The 16,535-nt window shown below is 53.2% G+C and overlaps 1 protein-coding gene across 1 annotated transcript; it reads left to right on the forward strand.

Annotated features, from left to right (window-relative positions):
* Positions 1 to 223: 223 nt before the first annotated feature.
* RND2 (Rho family GTPase 2) lies at positions 224 to 16,331 on the forward strand. The gene is made up of 5 exons (XM_027664871.1): positions 224 to 385; positions 474 to 561; positions 10,780 to 10,889; positions 13,928 to 14,062; positions 14,892 to 16,331. The coding sequence occupies exons 1-5, from the start codon at positions 284 to 286 to the stop codon at positions 15,138 to 15,140; spliced, it is 684 nt and encodes a 227-aa protein (XP_027520672.1). The 5' UTR covers positions 224 to 283; the 3' UTR covers positions 15,141 to 16,331.
* The last annotated feature ends 204 nt before the right edge of the window (positions 16,332 to 16,535 follow it).

Below are 16,535 nucleotides of genomic sequence, written 5' to 3' on the forward strand. Positions count from 1 at the left end.
CGGGGCCGTGCCCACTCCCGGCTCCGGGGCCGTGCCCACTCCCGGCTCCGGACCCGCCACCCCCGCGCCGTCTCCCGGGATCAGCGCCGAGCGCCGGCAGCGCCGAGGGGACGCCCCGAGGGGGCGGCGGGGCAGGCGGGGGGCGGCTCCCGGGGCCGTGGCGGCGCGGCCCTGCCCAGCGCCGGCTTCGCTCCGCGCCTGGTTGGTGCTGTCGGGGCCGGGGGCGCGGCCAGGCCGGGGCCGACCCGGTAAAGCGGCGGCGCGGGCGGCGCGGCCCCGCACCATGGAGGGGCACCTGGCGCGCTGCAAGATCGTGGTGGTGGGGGACACGCAGTGCGGCAAGACGGCGCTGCTGCACGTCTTCGCCAAGGACTGCTACCCCGAGGTGCGGCGGGCGGCGGGCGGGCGGGCCGGGCTCTCCACCGCGCATCATCTCACCTCACCTCACCTCTGCTCTCCCCTCCGTCCCCCAGAGCTACGTGCCCACCGTCTTCGAGAACTACACGGCCAGCTTCGAGATCGACAAGCAGCGCACCGAACTCAACATGTGGGACACCTCAGGTGGGCCGGGGGATGCGCGGGGGGGGGGGGGCGGGACCGGCCTCGTCCCTCCCACAGACGGTTTCTCCGTTCCCGGAACCCCCGGGCCGGGGCAGAGCCCTCTCGTCCTGCGAGCAGCCTGCGAGCCTCCCGGCCGGTCCCGAGCAGCCCCGGTGCCGCCGCGCCGGTCCCTTGTCCCGCAGCCGGTGCGGCTCTGCGGTGCTGCACCTGCCTGGAGGGAAACAACGAGTAACGGGAGAGATGGCCCCGGGAGCGAGGGAGGCCGGAGGGGAACGGGGAGGAGGGAAGGTGCTGCTGGGAACCTTCGACTTGGGGAGCGGTGCCCTGGCCAGTCGTTGCTCCCTGCCACAGAGCCCCTGGGGTTCTCTGGCGTCTTTTTGGCTCAGTTTGGTTTTACCTCTTTGTGTCCTCGGCTGTGGATCTTTGTGAAGCTGCGGGTGCAGCTGTCGTGGCCCACCAAGACCTGTCCCAAACTTTGTGCTGTCTGTCTTTCTGTGGAGGCACGAGTTGCAAGTGTGAAGTGCTTGATGCAGAGCTAATGAAAGTATTGGCATCCTGCAAAGTTCACATGCACTTTATAATTTACCTTTGGACTCCTTTGTACAGGCAGTGCAGCTGAATGCTGTGTTCTACTGGTGAATGTACATCATGGGCTCGCTGATGCTCTTTCCCTATATTTATGTAATTTCTGGAGTCCTTATGACAAATGAAGTCCTCTTGGTGTCCAAGAGCAGTAGTAAATTAAAACGTGACCAAGGACTTTCTTTGCTGTTGTTTATTCAGATTCCTTGCTGTAATTTTGCATCCACCAAATGACAGCTGTAGGATCAGCATAGCTCTACCTAGAGTAGTGGCTTTACTAAGTCTAGCTCAAACATGTAAAATATGTTTGTTGAGTCTTTTCTGGAGCTTTGTGGTCCAGAAGACCTTGCTTTTGCTGATTTTTATTCCCTCAGACAAGAAGGAGTCTTTAGCTATGCTGGCACGCTGTGTGCTGTGATGTGAACCTTAAGGACTCTGGGTCCTGGGGCAGTCCCTGGGGCTGGAGCTTTGGATGAAATGTTGGTTTCATCAGCGTTGGTTCTTGGCTTTTGACCGGGGGCTGTGCTTGGAGCACAGAATGGTGGCTACAGCGTGGAAGCCGTTTCATGGTGGATGGTGCTGGGCTGATGTGTCTGTGTGAAATCCTTCAGACACGGCCACACTGAAGCCATCCAGGGGGCCTTCACTGCAGAGGGTTCCTTGGAGCTGCTCCAGTGGGTGAGTCTGGATCAGGGCACACCTGGAGTGAGGGGTGGCCGACCTCACATGTCACCCCAGCACACCTTTGTGTGCACCCACAGCCTGGTCACCCCCATGGCTGGGGGGTTCCAAATCGTGGGCTTCTGCAGCTCTGGAAGGGAATGGAGTGGGTTATCTTTGTTAGGCTCTGAATGGCTTTGCTCTGAGAATCTCTATTTGATATAAAAAACTTCACCCTTGGAGGGTATGGAAGTACGTTTGAGGCATTGTCTGCCTTTTAGGAATTCTCCAGAATTATTTGCATTGGTCTTACAAATGTTAAAAGAATAGGATGTGATAAAAAGTCTTTAAAGCTGTGTATATGTGTCTGATCCATGCATCTGATGCTGTCATGCATTCATTTTTCCTCTTTGCAACAAAAGATATGTTTGTCTAATATTTATCTCTGCTGCCAAAAGGAAAGGGACTTTGATTCTTTCTCTCTTCTGCTATGAAAAATGTCAGACCTTTTTAGCAGTTTTGGTGTAGATAGAGTTCATCAGGTAGTTTTCCAGGTAAATTTCCTTCTGTTTCAGCTTTTATTTGGAATACAAAGGGGCTAGTTGTTAATAAACAGTCCTGCAAAGCACCACACAGCAATTTTTCCCAGTAGTCAAACTGATACTTTTAGCTGTAGAATACAAGCTGCTGGTGAGTTTCCACTACTCTTTGGAGCCCCTTGTAAATGGGAGCTTTGGTAAAAGATGTTTTGCACAATAGTGAGTTGAACCAGCTGAGCTGAAGGGGCTGGCAGCAGCTCATTGCCCTCCCTATGGAGAGTGACAGGCACCCAGGGGGTACTTTCCCTTGTCTCTATGCTACTTCTTCTCTCTTTTAAGTCACTTTGCATGCAGGGGCTTATTGTTCATGGTAAATTCCATCCCAGCAAGATTGGGAAGGGAGATGTCGAGAAACTGCTCCCCTCCTCATGTCAGGACTGCCCTTTCTATTTTAAACACTTGCCATCTCTTAGATAAGTAATTGGAACTGAAACTCCCCCAGAAATCAGCAGAGACCTGGACAGAGGAGCTGACTATTGATTTTTACTCTTTTATAAATTCCCCCCACCCTGTACTTTGTTGAGGAAGTGGTTGGAGACTCTGGAAGCTGCACAGAGTGAGCAGAGTGTCACTCAGCAGTGGGAGGTAGGGTAAGAGCATTCTGCCTGGAAAAGTTCCTTTATGGTGACTGAGAGTGGCTGGAGTCTACCTGGCCACTCAGCCATCCCATTGGTAATCTCTGTACAGCCCAGGATGTTGTCTGCTCCCTGGGACCTGTCATCCTAGCTGATGGCAGTGCCTTGGAAAATGCAGCCTTTTGGGCTGAGCCAGCCCCTCCTGTTAAATGGCAAACAGAGGCTGTGACGTTGGCTGCTGGCAGGCAGGAACTCTCCTTACAGGAATATTGCCATGGGGTAGACAGAGGTGATGGAGAACTGAATGGCTCTCAAATTGTATTGAGACACCTGATTTCCTTTAAATGTCTTTTAAATGTTCGTTGATTAGTTTTTCTGAGGCTGGAGGGTGACTCTGGAGAGTTTCCAGCACTGAGACTCCTTCACGAGGATGAAACCTGTGCTGCTCAAACAGGGCAAATGCTGGGACTCTGCACTGTCTCCAGTGCCTTAGATCTAGGAACATACTAGGGAGAAAATCCCCTTATCCAACATCTGTAGGGTGCTGGTTGCATTTTATGTTTCTTTCCATTCGTGTCCCAGCTCGGGATAGACTGTGGGAGTAAAACTGCTTCAGGTGCCATTTCACAGAACGGCAGGGATGTCCCATCCCTCCTGTCCCCTGGGAAGCCTGTCCTGTTTGCTAAAGCCTCCATTAAAAAGCAGTTTGACATCCCTGTGTGCGAGGGAAGGGGTGCAGAACCTGCCAGTTGTATGGGGTAGTCACATCTCCGGGGAGTGGCCGTGCCCTGGCACCCTCTACTCGTGAGCCTTATGGATGACATGGTGCTTTGCTGCTCTTCATGCTCCTGTTCTGGCAAATTCTTTTTGCTACCTGTTGGCTGAACACGCTCAGCACAGAAACAACTCTTCTGCACGGCGACGGTATCTTGTGGTGGGGGAAACTCCTGTTCAACAGGATGCCTGATGGCTTGGGAGTGCTGTTCCCAAAGGGCTGGGTGCCTCCCAGACCTGCAGTGCTGGTGCCCTGGACCCATCAGGAAGAGCTTTGTTCCTTGTGGCAGGTGGAGAAGGGCAGATGGTTTGTGATCATTAGCAATGCTCTGCAAGGAGTGGGCGAGTTTCGTTTTGGTGTGTTGGGTGTGAGAGGGAGTGCTGTTACCCCTGGGCATGCACTGGGCAGGGAGGTTTTCCTCAGCAATGCACTGAGACCTGTGTTCCCTGTGGGATCAGGGAGGGTCCATGGGTCTGCCCAGCTCTGGGAAATCTCATGCCCAGAGTGGAGCCACTGCAGTGCTCAGCAGGTCTCTGGCAGCGAGAGCCTTTGGCAAGAGCTGACCTGCTTCCCAGGGACCAGCACCTGGAGCATTCCTACCGTGACTCTGGCATTGCCAGTGAACCTTCTGCCTACACTGGACTGACTCAGTGCCCTGCCTGTTCTGCAGAGCTCCTTCCCAAGCACTGAGTGCGAGCAAGGGGAGTCATGGGCTCAGGCAATGCTGCTGCCCAATGCTTCTCCAAAGCCACAGTACTATGGCACTGCTGCTGGCAGGTCTGAGGCTTTGGCCTGTACCCAGGTGGACTTTTTGTTCTGTTTCCAATAATACTGGGGACAAAGCTACTCTATGCCTTGCAGCCTGGACTCAGTTCTTTGTTTTTGGTTCACCCCCCTATTTTGGGAGGCTCTGCCTGCCTGCTGTGTCTGTGGCCTCAAAGTGCAGGCAGGCAGAGCAGTGAGGGACCTGAGGTCACTGAGCTGCTTGGTGCATCTTTTGCTGCTGCAGATGCTGCTGCAGAGTAGGGCTGCCTGCTTCTGGTAGGAGCATCTTTTCCAGTGCTCAGTGGGAGGCCCAGCCTGGCATTGTGCCTTGCACAAGGTCACTGTTGCCATGGAAAGCTGCTGGAGAGGATTTCTCTGTCCTTTGTGGGCCATCAGGGTGCAGCGTGGCCGAGAGCTGCAGCGTCTGCCACAACCTGCGGCGTTTCAAAGATCAGCACCCACAGGTCCAGCAGTGCCCTGTGCCCTGCTCCGTGCTGCAGCTCCCAGCAGAGGAGCTGTGTGGCTGCCAGCCTTCCACAGCAGCCGCTGTCTCTTCAGCAGATGCGCTTTCAAGACAAGAATAACGCTGTGAATTGCAAATCCCCCTCCGCCTCCCTCTTTGCCTTTACTCGGCAAACAGTCTGCCTTGGAATGGCCTGTGTGGGAACCCACAGGCTGTGATAACAGATCTTTCTTTAGGGGAACTTCTGAGGAATGTTGATGAGATTAGGGAGCTGAAAGGGTCTGAGTTTAGCAATGGCATCTCCATGGATGCTGTGGCTGTCTGTGCCTGGATTCCCAGGGTACAGCTCCAGGATTGCCATGGCTGCTTCTTCTAAAGAGTAAGGGCAAGTTCTGTCTCAGAAAGAGTTCAATGCCACTTGCAGTCTGAGGCAGAGAGAAAATGTGGAGCTGCCCTTTCCATACCAAAGTAGCTCCTCCCATCCTTCCTGTTGAGACTGGGAGCCTGAAACCAGCATACTTGTGTTGTGCCTCAGCACAAATACGTAGTTAAGCCTAAAAATACATGCAGCTGGGTCACATTCTCAGGCAGGTCAATAACCAGTCAGACAGAAGTTTTAAAGGGTTGCAGCAGAAATGCTTATCTGGAGTGGGTGGAGGATGGACCTGAGAAGCCATGGCAGGGCAGGATAGTGCCCAGGAGAATCATCTTGCTGAGCTGTGCATCGTGTAGGGGTGCTGCAATGCTGTGGGACTCAGGGATGGAGGTTACTTCTGCAGCAAAGGCAGCATGCCCTGTGGCAGCATCTATCCTTTGTCCCCTATGGATCCGAGAGGCTCAGCCTCTGCAGGACCATGGAGTGTCCTGGGAGTTATGAGGTGCTGGGGAGCACTGCCATTAGTGACAACCAGATGACCCTGCTGTGACCTTGTAGACAAGGAGGGGCATTCTGTAGGGTGGGTTTGTTCCCAGCTCTGGTGCAAACCCCTTTCCCACAGCCTGGAGGTGATCTGTTCTCTCCTGTGGCAAGGACAGCTCCCCCTGTCCCCTTTGCTCCAGATTCTGAAACCTCCACTCCATTAAACTTCACAAGTGTACAGGCCCAGCCTTCCCAGTGGGGAGAAACCTAATCTGGCAGCCAAGCAGTCAGGGAGGGATCTAATGCCTGTGCACAGCAAACCTGAATTGTGCAGCATTGCATCAAGATAATTGCACTCGTTCCGCCCTCAGGCTGAGGGATGGTGCTCCCCAAAGGCAGAATGTGTGCTGGCTGTGCTGCAGGAAGCTCTTACCACTCCTAGTCCTTGTTGTACCCCATAGGAAGGATGACAGGCAGGTTGTGGCAATGCCAGCTGCCCTTGTGACATGGTGAGAGTGCCAGGAAGGGACTTCTGACTCCCATTTGTCTCCCTTGTCAGCTGCTGCAGGCATGATTTTGAAAAGTCTGGTGAGCTCCTTGGCTGCATCTGCAGACCCAGCCCTCCCACTCCAGACACTCTGTGATGCTCCCTCTGGAGCCAGCAGGGACTTCTACAGGGAGGTTTCAGAGCTTCCTCACAGTTGCTGGAGGGAGGTTTGCATCTGAGGAAGCTCCTCTGGACCTCTGGTAGCTGCATGTGTGAGACAGGACACAGGATTGGGATGCAGAAGCACCCTGTGCCTGCCTGAGCAGGAGATTCTTCTACTGGTAAATCCAGCAGAACAGCCTCCTCCTGAGGGGCAGGTTTCCAGTAATGAGATCTGGAGAGAGGCCCAGAAATGCCACCTCAGCCCATGTAAATATCATTCCCTTCACCCTGATTATGTCCATCCTGAAGGTATGCCACCTGGGCTCTTCAGTAATTCACTAGTTTTTGTATGTGCATTGAAAGAATTAGGAGCAGAGGTTAATTGGCCAAGCTGTTGATCAGTCCTGCACTTTTTAGACGATTGCTTGTTCCATGTCATGGAGCAGTTTCCTACTTTCCTGTACTTCTCAGAGCTTTGTAGTGATGTTGCATGAGCAAGAGAAATGTCAAAGTCCAGCCAGGAAAGAAGCTTGTAGAAGTTGTGGGGTTTATGGCTTGGCCCTGCTTTGGCAGCTTTGTCCTCCTGCCCAGAGCTTGGCTGGACTGTTGGTGGGATCTGTCTGGCAGAGCAGACATCCTCTGTCCCTGCAGAAAGCAGGGACTGCTGGCTCTGTGGGGAGAGTTTACAGTGAGCCCTCCAAGACAAGTGTGCTGCTGAGAAATTTAGGTCTTGGCAGTGCTTGTCTCTGTTTCAAACCAGAGCTGGCCAGGGCTGCAGGAGCCCCTTGCAGAGCAGATCGTGGCTCTGCATGCACACTGGCTCTCCTGGTTTGTAATGTCCTGTTGTTGGATGGAGGGTGCCCATGTGAGGGGGCTCGTTATCTCTAGAACAGCTAATAAGGAACAAGTGAAGATCAGCACAATATTGGTATAGATGAAACAGCATTCAGTCCCCTGCCCAAGAGCAGCATCTCTGAGCTGCAGTGCTGGGCATTCCAGGGGCTGCCAGCCAGGGAGAAAGAGGAGCTGCTCATGGCTGTATACACCTCTGAATTTCAGACAACTGCGTGGATTTTATTTTTAAGCTGTTTTTTTGGCTTGCTCCAATTTTCCCCCTTTAATCATGAGCAGATGCACATAGGTCCTGTGTCTTGCAGACCTGGGTGCCAAGTGGGAGAATGACTCATGCAGTAAAGGAAGGCTGAATCTGCAGACACACCAGAGTTGGGCGTGTGTGTGTGTGTGTTCGGAAGTGCCAGACTGTGGGTCTCTGGAGTGTCTTGCTGGAGTATATGAAAGGTGCTCAGAAGAACTAGAGTTGAAGGCACTGAGGCTTTTATGTTTTGTTGTTGGGTTTTGTGTTGTTTGGTTTTTTTTTTTTTAATTGTTGCATGCAATGAAAAAGCAACAGATGCAAAAACTAGAAGACTAATCACCCAAACAGAATTCCCTGATTCAATAGAGTCATCTCCAGAGCAAGCTGGGGATTGCCTTGTCTGGGAGCAATGCAACTCTCCTGCCCCACAGGGCAGCACTGACCATGGGTCCCCCCCATCAGTCTCCTGGGGTGGAAGTGCTGCTCTGAGCTGAGTGGAGGTGCCAGGGGTGACTCCTGCTCTTTGGAGTTGGAGCAAAAAGTTAATGAATGTGAAGCAAATTTTGATCTCATTAAGAAGATAAGGTTATTTGCCTCATGCTTCTCTTCCCTCGGCCTCTCCCACCAGCATGGGGATCTTTCCTTTTGTGATCACAAGTGGTAAGAGTGTGATTCTGGGCACGAGGATGGGACAGAGGTGGTCCTGTGGGATAATGGGGGGCTGCACCAGCGATGCTGGCTGTCTTCCAAGGGGCTGGCTTGCTGCTGAGGAGCAGCAGGTTGCTATGATACAGTTTGCTGTGGCAATGTCTGTGCTGAACGAGCCAAAACCACCTCTACAAAAGGAGCATTCCTTGGCTGGGAGGGGGTAGATTTATCTGAAGTGTTTATGTAAAACAGAGAAGCCGAAGGGAGAGGATGTGTGTGGGAACGCTTTCCTCCACTGCCAGGGCCCCTGTCTGGAGGCAGACACCCCTGTGTGCATGGGGGAGAGGGCATGGCTCAGATAAAGGACCTGACTCATTCAAGCATGTGGATCAGCGCTGGCTTTCCCATCTCATCCCCTCAGCCCACACCAAGCACATGACCGAAAACCGCATTCAGAGGGGAGCTCAGCGCTCCTGCGCTTGGTGCTGCCTGTCAAAGCGGCCTCGTGCCCGGCGGGACCGGGTCATCTCGGGGCACGAGAGGGAGCAGCGCATGGCACCGGCTCTGCCAGCTGTGAGCTGCAGCAGCGTGAGCCTGAGGCCAGGTCAGAAAGCCCTCCGTGCCACCCTGTGCGGCATCCCCGTCCCCAGAGCTGTCCGAGGCGCCGCAGGGACTGGCTGCTTTCCATCAGGGAGCATGACTTTCCCTCTAGGAGGAGGGCTGGGCTCTGCAGAGATCAGGGTCCGTTTCTGCTGTGCTGATCGCAACTGCTTCCTTCCCGATAACTTGGCAGGGACAGAGACACATCTCTCCATGACCTGAGCATGGGGTGCAGATGCCTTTGCTCCTGTGGGCTGGCTGTAAGAGCTAGAGATACCTGTAGCCAATTTTGCTGGGAATCCTATTGCAGATTTAATCCAGGGCATCTGCCTCTGGCTGTGTGGGAATGGTGGGGGCTGTGCTGCTCAGAGCCCCCGAGCTCTGCTGTTGGTGGCTGCTGTTGGTGCTGTGCTCTGAGCCGGTGGCAAGGGGAGAGTGAGTGGCCAGTCTCTGGCACTGGGCAGGGTCTGGGAAGATTCCACATAGCCCTCAGCCTGCCCCGTGTGGGCTCTGGGCAGAGGCAGGAGTGGTCATAGCTGTGCTCCCCAGGCTGTCCTGCAGAGCGGTCTGGGCAGTGCTGTGCAAGGGGGCTGTTGTACCTCAGCCGGGAGCCCCCTGTGCAGGACCAAGGGGCAGAGCTCCTGTGGAGAATCAGCCCCTTCTCCTCCCACGCAGATTCCCATTGTCCCGGAAACATAAGCCACCAGCATCCATAATTCATCAGGTGCTGGACTCCATCAAGGAGCCGCCCGACACCCGGGCTGGGTGCTCCACCCTCCTCTCGGTGTGGGAAAATGCTGGATCTGGGCATCCTGAGGGGCTGCGACAGGAAACGCATCCGGCTTCCTCGGCCTCGGGTGGGCGATCCTGCTTTCGGAGGAAGCAGATTCAACAAGGACTCTGGTGTCTCTGCTGACCCTTTTCATAAACAAACAACTGCTGCTCGTTCCTCCGGGAAGTTTAAGCCATTGCAAAGGCAAATGTAAAACCGAAGCAGTGTTTCTAAGTAGCAGAGTGCAATCGGCTGCACTGAGCTGATTGCTCCGTGTCTGTTTGCTGAGGCATCTGCACTCACCGACAGAATGCACTGCGAGTAACACCCCTATGGCACAACGACTTTAATGCCTGAAATTTGCACTGAAGGTGTGTGCATGTGCATGTGTGTGCAGTAGAAGGTGTGCAGGATTCAGGCTGGGCTCTCTGCCTGCTCACAGAATCCCGGCAGAATGCAGAATCATCCCCTTCCATTTATGGATTGTTCACCAAATCCTGTCACTTCTTTTATGTATCAAAAAGAAGCTGTCTGGCTTTTCCCAGCACAAATCCAGAGAAAAAGGCAATTCATTTTTACCTGTCTTAAATTCTCATAATCTATGTGAGCAAGCTCTCCTGTATAAAGATAGCAAGAGAGGATAAAAAAATAGCAGCAGCGTTTCCTGTCCTCTCTCAGCTGCACCTTTCCACTGTTAGTGGTGCAGCACCAGCATGACAAGTGATGGAATCCAGGAGTCAGTGGTGAGTAAGGTGTGTCCCGAGCTCCTTCCTGTGTGAGCAACATCCCCCAGCAGTGCAGCTCCACACAGACTTGCCAGATGCTCACTAGGGTGGGAGAGGGATGCAAAACTTGCTTTTTCTCTCTCTAAAGAGCTAAATACAAGCACACCAGGACAAACCCTCTGACTTCCGTACCTAAACAAAGGAGCCAAATCCTCTGTGAATCAAACTCTGCTAAACCTTATGATGTCTGGTCACTGGTCAAAAAGTTGGGTTAACATCCTTCATCTTCAACAGAGCAGTCTGCACTGTGTGGCAGTGTCTCCAGTTCTTACTGGAATTAAAGATCTCTGACTGGCAGAGAGGGCTGAGGGTCTCAGCCTGGCCCTTCGGGCAAGAAGCAGTCGGTGGGATGGGACCTGCTCACCCCACTCCTCCCGCTCCTCTCCGCAGGCTCAGCGTACTATGACAACGTCCGTCCCTTGGCCTACCCCGACTCAGATGCTGTGCTCATCTGCTTCGACATCAGCCGCCCAGAGACCCTGGACAGTGTGCTGAAGAAGGTGAGTGCCCCGTGCCCTCGTGGAGCCACCCTGGGGTCCCTGCTCCCCATCAAGGCTCAAAGCTCTGGCCCTGTGGCCAAGCCTTGGCCGGAGTCTGTGTGCTCAGAGGAGGATGATCAGCTGCTGCTGCCGCCACCATCTCTGCATGATCTGTGCAGAATGCAAGATATTTCCATTTGAAAGGAGCCCAGTGAATGGTGAAGCTCATGGTGGCTTGCAGCATGTGTGTGAGGTCTGTCTGTATTCACACATACAAATGTGGGGACAGAGAGAAATGTAGGGCATTTGTTCTGTTTTTTTCCTCAAGACCTTGGAAGGTGTTTTGGATCTTGTCACCACCAGTGACTGTGGATTGCCTCCAGCAGCTGAGAAGTGGCCCCTGGTGCCTGTTTCCAAGCAAGCAGAGTGCTCAGTTTTTTGGTTCTCCCTTCAGTTCAGCATCTGCACAGTAAGAAAGACAGCAATCAGTTCTCTATAGCTTGACAACAAAAATAATGAGCTGTGGCACTGAATTTCAAGCCTGTGAATGAATATGAGATGGCACAATGCCACTGGCCTGGAGCTCAGGGCCCTGAGCACCACCTGCCCTGGCAGAGCTGACCATCTGCGCTCTGCAGGAGCAGCTGAGGGCTTTGGACCTGCAGGTTAGTGACTTTCAGCAAAGCTGACATTCCAGCTGGCAGGTCCCAGAGAGCCCCACAGGGCTGGGGATCCTCTGAGGAGCACCACTGGCTGGTCTCCAGTGGGTCACTTCGTGAGGCTTTCCTCTGAGATGGAATGAAGTCGAGCAACTCAGAATGCTGCTCAGGGGAGAGAGGAGAAATGGCCTTCTGGTCGCTTGCATCCCTTGGTCCTGGCTGTACCCTGCTTCCTTCCATGAAGTTTAGGGAGCTGTGGTTCCACTGTGCAGCAAAGCATCTGGCAGCTTCATCCTGTGTCCCAGGGGTGAGCCTTGGCTGGTGTCTCGTTTGTGACACTCTTTGAGACACCGAGGTGTGAAAAGCACCACAGAGCAGTGGCTCCCGTGGCTGTTCTCCTCAGAGAGCCCCAGGCTGCCAGGGCTGGACTGGCCACAACCTGAACATGTCACATTGTACTGGGTGCCCTCTTGGCCTCTCCACATTTTGCCAAATGTTGTGCAGAAGCAAGTGGCTCTTACTCAGCGGCTGGGGGGCCTGAGAAGTGGATCTTTGTCTCAGGAGTGTCTTGGTGAGGGGACAAAGACCCTTCTGATAACTCGGTCAATGGCTCAGTGTTGGCTTCCAGAGCAGGTCCTGGGTACTGAGCAGGCTGGGTGGAAGGGAGGGTGTTTCATGTGGACTGAAGGAATTCACTGCTCAGCTTGGGAGTCAGCAGAATAATAATGCAAGCGAATCACTTATACCTTAATGAGATGCAAACCCCTCAATAATTAGCTGGGGTTGGGAGTTATTTATGTCTCTCTGCACACTCTTCATGTGAGTCCACCCTGCTTGGTGCACAGCCTTCTCTGTGCAGCCTCACAGACACTTTGAGTGCTGTTAGGGAATGTCTTTTTGATATGGTAACTTAAAATAAACCCTAAATCCCAGGGGATTTCTTAAGTGCCGTGTTTCCTTTGGTGCAGGCTCACAGCCTTATGGAGGTAAGGAGAATTCCTAAGATACCATGAAGTTGAAATGGGTTTTAGCTTGTGATATCAGGCTGTTCAAGCCTCAGGCAAAAATACTAATTCAGCAGAGGAAATCTTTATTATTGCTGCCCTTTTGATGCCTGGGCTGCTGTACAGCATGTACAGTTGAAGGGACAGCCATCTGAGGGAATGCAAACAAGCAACTCTTCCTTTCATACAGAGAAGGTTTTCATGGGGTGGTGCCTTTGTTCTGGCAAGTCTTGATAGCACAGCAGATCTTGGGTTCCCAGAGCTGTCAGTCATGTGGAAAAAGTGCCCCAGCTCTCTCCAGAGACCAAGGAGCCCTGTGTTACTGTAGACAGCTAGGACCTCTGCCAGGTGTGAATAGACCCTGTAGCTCAAACCCTTCATGTAAATCAGGATGCTTGAATTTCAGCTCCAAAAGAACTGCATCTGCTCCTCGTTGGCCCTTGGTGCTCTGTGGCTGAGGCACCAGAGATCTGTGCAGCCCTTGCTGCCCAGGGGCTGGGGGTGCCTGAGTCCTGGGGAACAAATGTCCCTGTCAAGCAAATACTTGAAGATACCTGAGCCCATCTCCTGGTAGAAAATAAAAATTTTCCATATTTTGCAGTTGCTTTGGTCTGATACTGGTTGACTGAAACCTGGGTCATTCTTGGCACTTCCCCACCAGGTTGTGAACACTGGGCTGTGGCTTGGTTTTCTTTCTTCTTCTGATTGCCCAGGGTATATCCTTAACCATCAGTTAGCTCAGCAGGAAACTGCTAATTCCAAGTATTATCTTCAGCCAAGGGTAATCTCTACTATCTGCTTCCTACTTCAGAACTCCTAGATAAGTAACCAGGGTGTTGACATGCTGATGGGGCTGTACAGGTCTCCCCAGGGGGAGGTCACAGGTGATGGATTTATTTACTGCTGCAGACACAGCTGACATCAGGCATTCATTCTGGGAGCTCTGAAATGAACCATTTGTGTGAAGGACATGGATTTTTGCCCTGGCCTTCTCCTTCCTTTCCTTCAATTCTTTATTTCTTCAATTCTGGCTATACCTAAGCTCTGAATATTGTAATGTCTTTAACATGTGGTTCCCAGTAGTAAACAAATAGTGTGTGTGCTGTGCAGAGAGCTCCCCGCTGGCTGTGTTGACCCTTGGGGTCCCAGATCTGTGCACCAGATTGTGTGGTTGTTATTTTACCACAGCCAGAACTGGCCTCCCATAGCCTTGCCCAGGGGATGCAGCTTGGATCAAGGAGGTTTGCAGAGCATAATCTGGCATAAAGAGGCACTCTGACCATTCCCATCCTTGTCTGTGGCAGTCATTAAAGTGCCCTGATGAGCTAATCAGTGTCTGAACAGTTGTGACCATTTGGAAAATCATACACAGCAGAGCCTCTTGTTTCCTCTGCAGTGGCAAGGGGAGACTCAGGAGTTCTGCCCCAACGCGAAGATTGTGCTGGTTGGCTGCAAGCTGGACATGAGGACAGACCTCAACACGCTCCGGGAGCTTTCCAAGCAGCGCCTCATCCCTGTGACACATGAGCAGGTGGGTTTGGGCAGGACTCCACGTGGATCAGGGAGGAGAGACAGGGGCTCTGTGACCCACTGTACCCAGGTCTTGGTCTGCAGCAGGTTTGGTCGTGGCTCAGGACCTCAGAGCTGCTCATGCTGACAGCACTTACTCTTGTCCCCAACACTGGCAGCCCCTGACTTATTCCTGATGCTCTGCTGAGCAGCCTCCTGCTTAGTAGCCAAAAAGTCATTCCTCAGAGAGGGTGGAGATGCCTGATTTGACAAGCTGGACTGGCTAAAGGGGAGTGTGGGCTTCTGCATCTCCTACTTCAGTGTAGCTCTTCCCCCAGTGACCCTCCTGCTCAGGTTCTGTGTTGGGAAAAACTGCTGTGAGGGAGAAAGCTGGAGCTGGAAGGGTTGAGGGGCTGCTGCTGCTGGCCACCAGTGGACCCAGTGGTGTCTCCAGGCTGGCAACAGACCTGGTCTCTGTGGTGCAGGGGTGGCTGTGCCCTGGGCCACTGTGCCTGGCTCTGTGTTGCACAGAGCAGGTGACTGTCCAGGTGAGAGGGATTGCCCAGGTGTCTCAGCTGCAGGAGTGGCATCCTATGAATGAGAAAGTGCCAGTGACCCAGGGCCAAGTGCTTGGCAGCACTGTCTGCTCAGGAGGCTGCCCTCACCTCTGGAGCTCTCACAGAGGCTTGCACTGTATTTGCAGGTGCTGAGGAACCACTGTGAGAGCTGTGCTGGTGGTGCCACAGTGCTCTGGCAGGGCTGCCAGCACAGGCAGGGTTGCCGGCCCTGAGGGAGGATGCTCCTGTGTCTTAACCTTGCTTCCTCTTCCTCCTGCTCTCTCTGGGCTGCAGGGCAGTGCACTGGCACGGCAGATTGGGGCAGTGGCCTACGCAGAGTGCTCCTCCAAGGTGTCGGAGAACAGCGTGCGGGACGTGTTTCACGTGACCACACTGGCCTCGGTCAACAGGGTGCACAAGAACTTGAAGCGCAGCAACTCCAAACGGGGACTGAAGCGGGTGTCACAGATGCCTGGCAGGACAGACTTACTGAGTGACACAGAGATCAGGAAAGACCGAGCCAAGAGCTGCTCCATCATGTGAAAAACAGGCTGTAAATCATGTGTGTGTGTTGTCCATTTTGTACAGGAACTGGCTGAGACGAGGTGCTGGCTGTGGGAGCCAGCCTGCCTTTCCAAAGCCTTTTTCTCAGTCTCCAGGGCTGAGAAAAGGTCCCAGCTGCAAATGGGGGTGCACGAGTTGCCCTGCACTGTGGAGACTTCTGGGTTGGCTGCTGCTGTGCAGATTGCTTGGGATGAAGGAAGCACTTGGCAGAGGAGTATTGAGGTGCTGGAAGGTCTGTGACCGGGCGAAACAAAGGGAAAGGGAGCGATGCTGTCTGTGTGCCACCTTCCTGTACCCACAGCCTGTAGCCACAACCCAGGCCCTGTGCCTTTGTGCAGCTGTACAGCACACACAGTGTGGGGTGGGGGCTGCGTGGGACCTGGGTTGGAGGGAGGAGGGGGGATTGTGAGCAGTGGAGTGCGACCCGGAGGAGGTGTTCTTCTGATCTTTCTTTAGAAGAGAAAAGATGTTTGAGGTGGTGCTGCCCTCAGCGAGGCTGGACAGCAGGTGCCATGGAAGGTGCAGGTCTGAGCCAGAGCTGGGAGGGAAGGCACCCTGGGAAGGAACCTTAACCTGATGAGACACCGTGGTAGTTGACCTCCTGTGAAAAAAGCAGACAGATGTCTCTTCACATGGTATTTTAGATACCTGAACTCCATTTGAAATGCAGCAGAGTGGATCTGGCTCCAAGGGAGAGGTCTGTCCCAGTAGATGCATCCTGAAAATCATGGTTCCCTTCAGCAAGCAAATGCCTCTTGGGAGCTTGTGTGTGAGCTGCTGCCACCTGGTTGCTCCCCAGGCTGCTCCCTGTGAGCAGACTGCAATAACTACCCATATCCTGCTCTCCACCCACTTCCAGCTGCAGATTGTGTTGCATGGTGCTGTATTTGTCTGGTATAGATGAGCAAACTGATTTTATGTGTATCTGCACGCTGTCTCTGCTGTGGCAGTGGGATGGAAGGTGTTTCCTGCCCTCATGCCTTGCTCTCCAGCCTCCTCCCAGCACCTCCCGTTGCTTCTGCCACTCCCTCCCTAAATGCCTTTGACAACAGTGTTAGCCTGGGCTTAATGTCACGTGGACACTTTAAGGAAAAGAAGAATCTGCTCTGTTGCCAGATCCAACTGTGTCTGTGGGCTACAGGAAACAAATAAACATCATTGGAAAATGCATAATGCTTGACTCTGTTCATTTTTAATAGTCAAACCACGCATCCTCTCAAAATCTCTTAATGCCTGACTTCTCTTTCTGTTCAAATGTCTCTCTCTAGGTCTTGAAATACGCTTGCAATACCCTTCAGTGAAAAACACAGAGGACTTAGCTGCATGTATTCATTTTGGAGCTGAAACACCTGCCTTAAATAACCTCTCCCTCCA

This window comes from Corapipo altera, unplaced genomic scaffold (genome assembly GCF_003945725.1).
Source record: "Corapipo altera isolate COAL_440 unplaced genomic scaffold, ASM394572v1 142, whole genome shotgun sequence".
NCBI lineage: Eukaryota > Metazoa > Chordata > Aves > Passeriformes > Pipridae > Corapipo > Corapipo altera.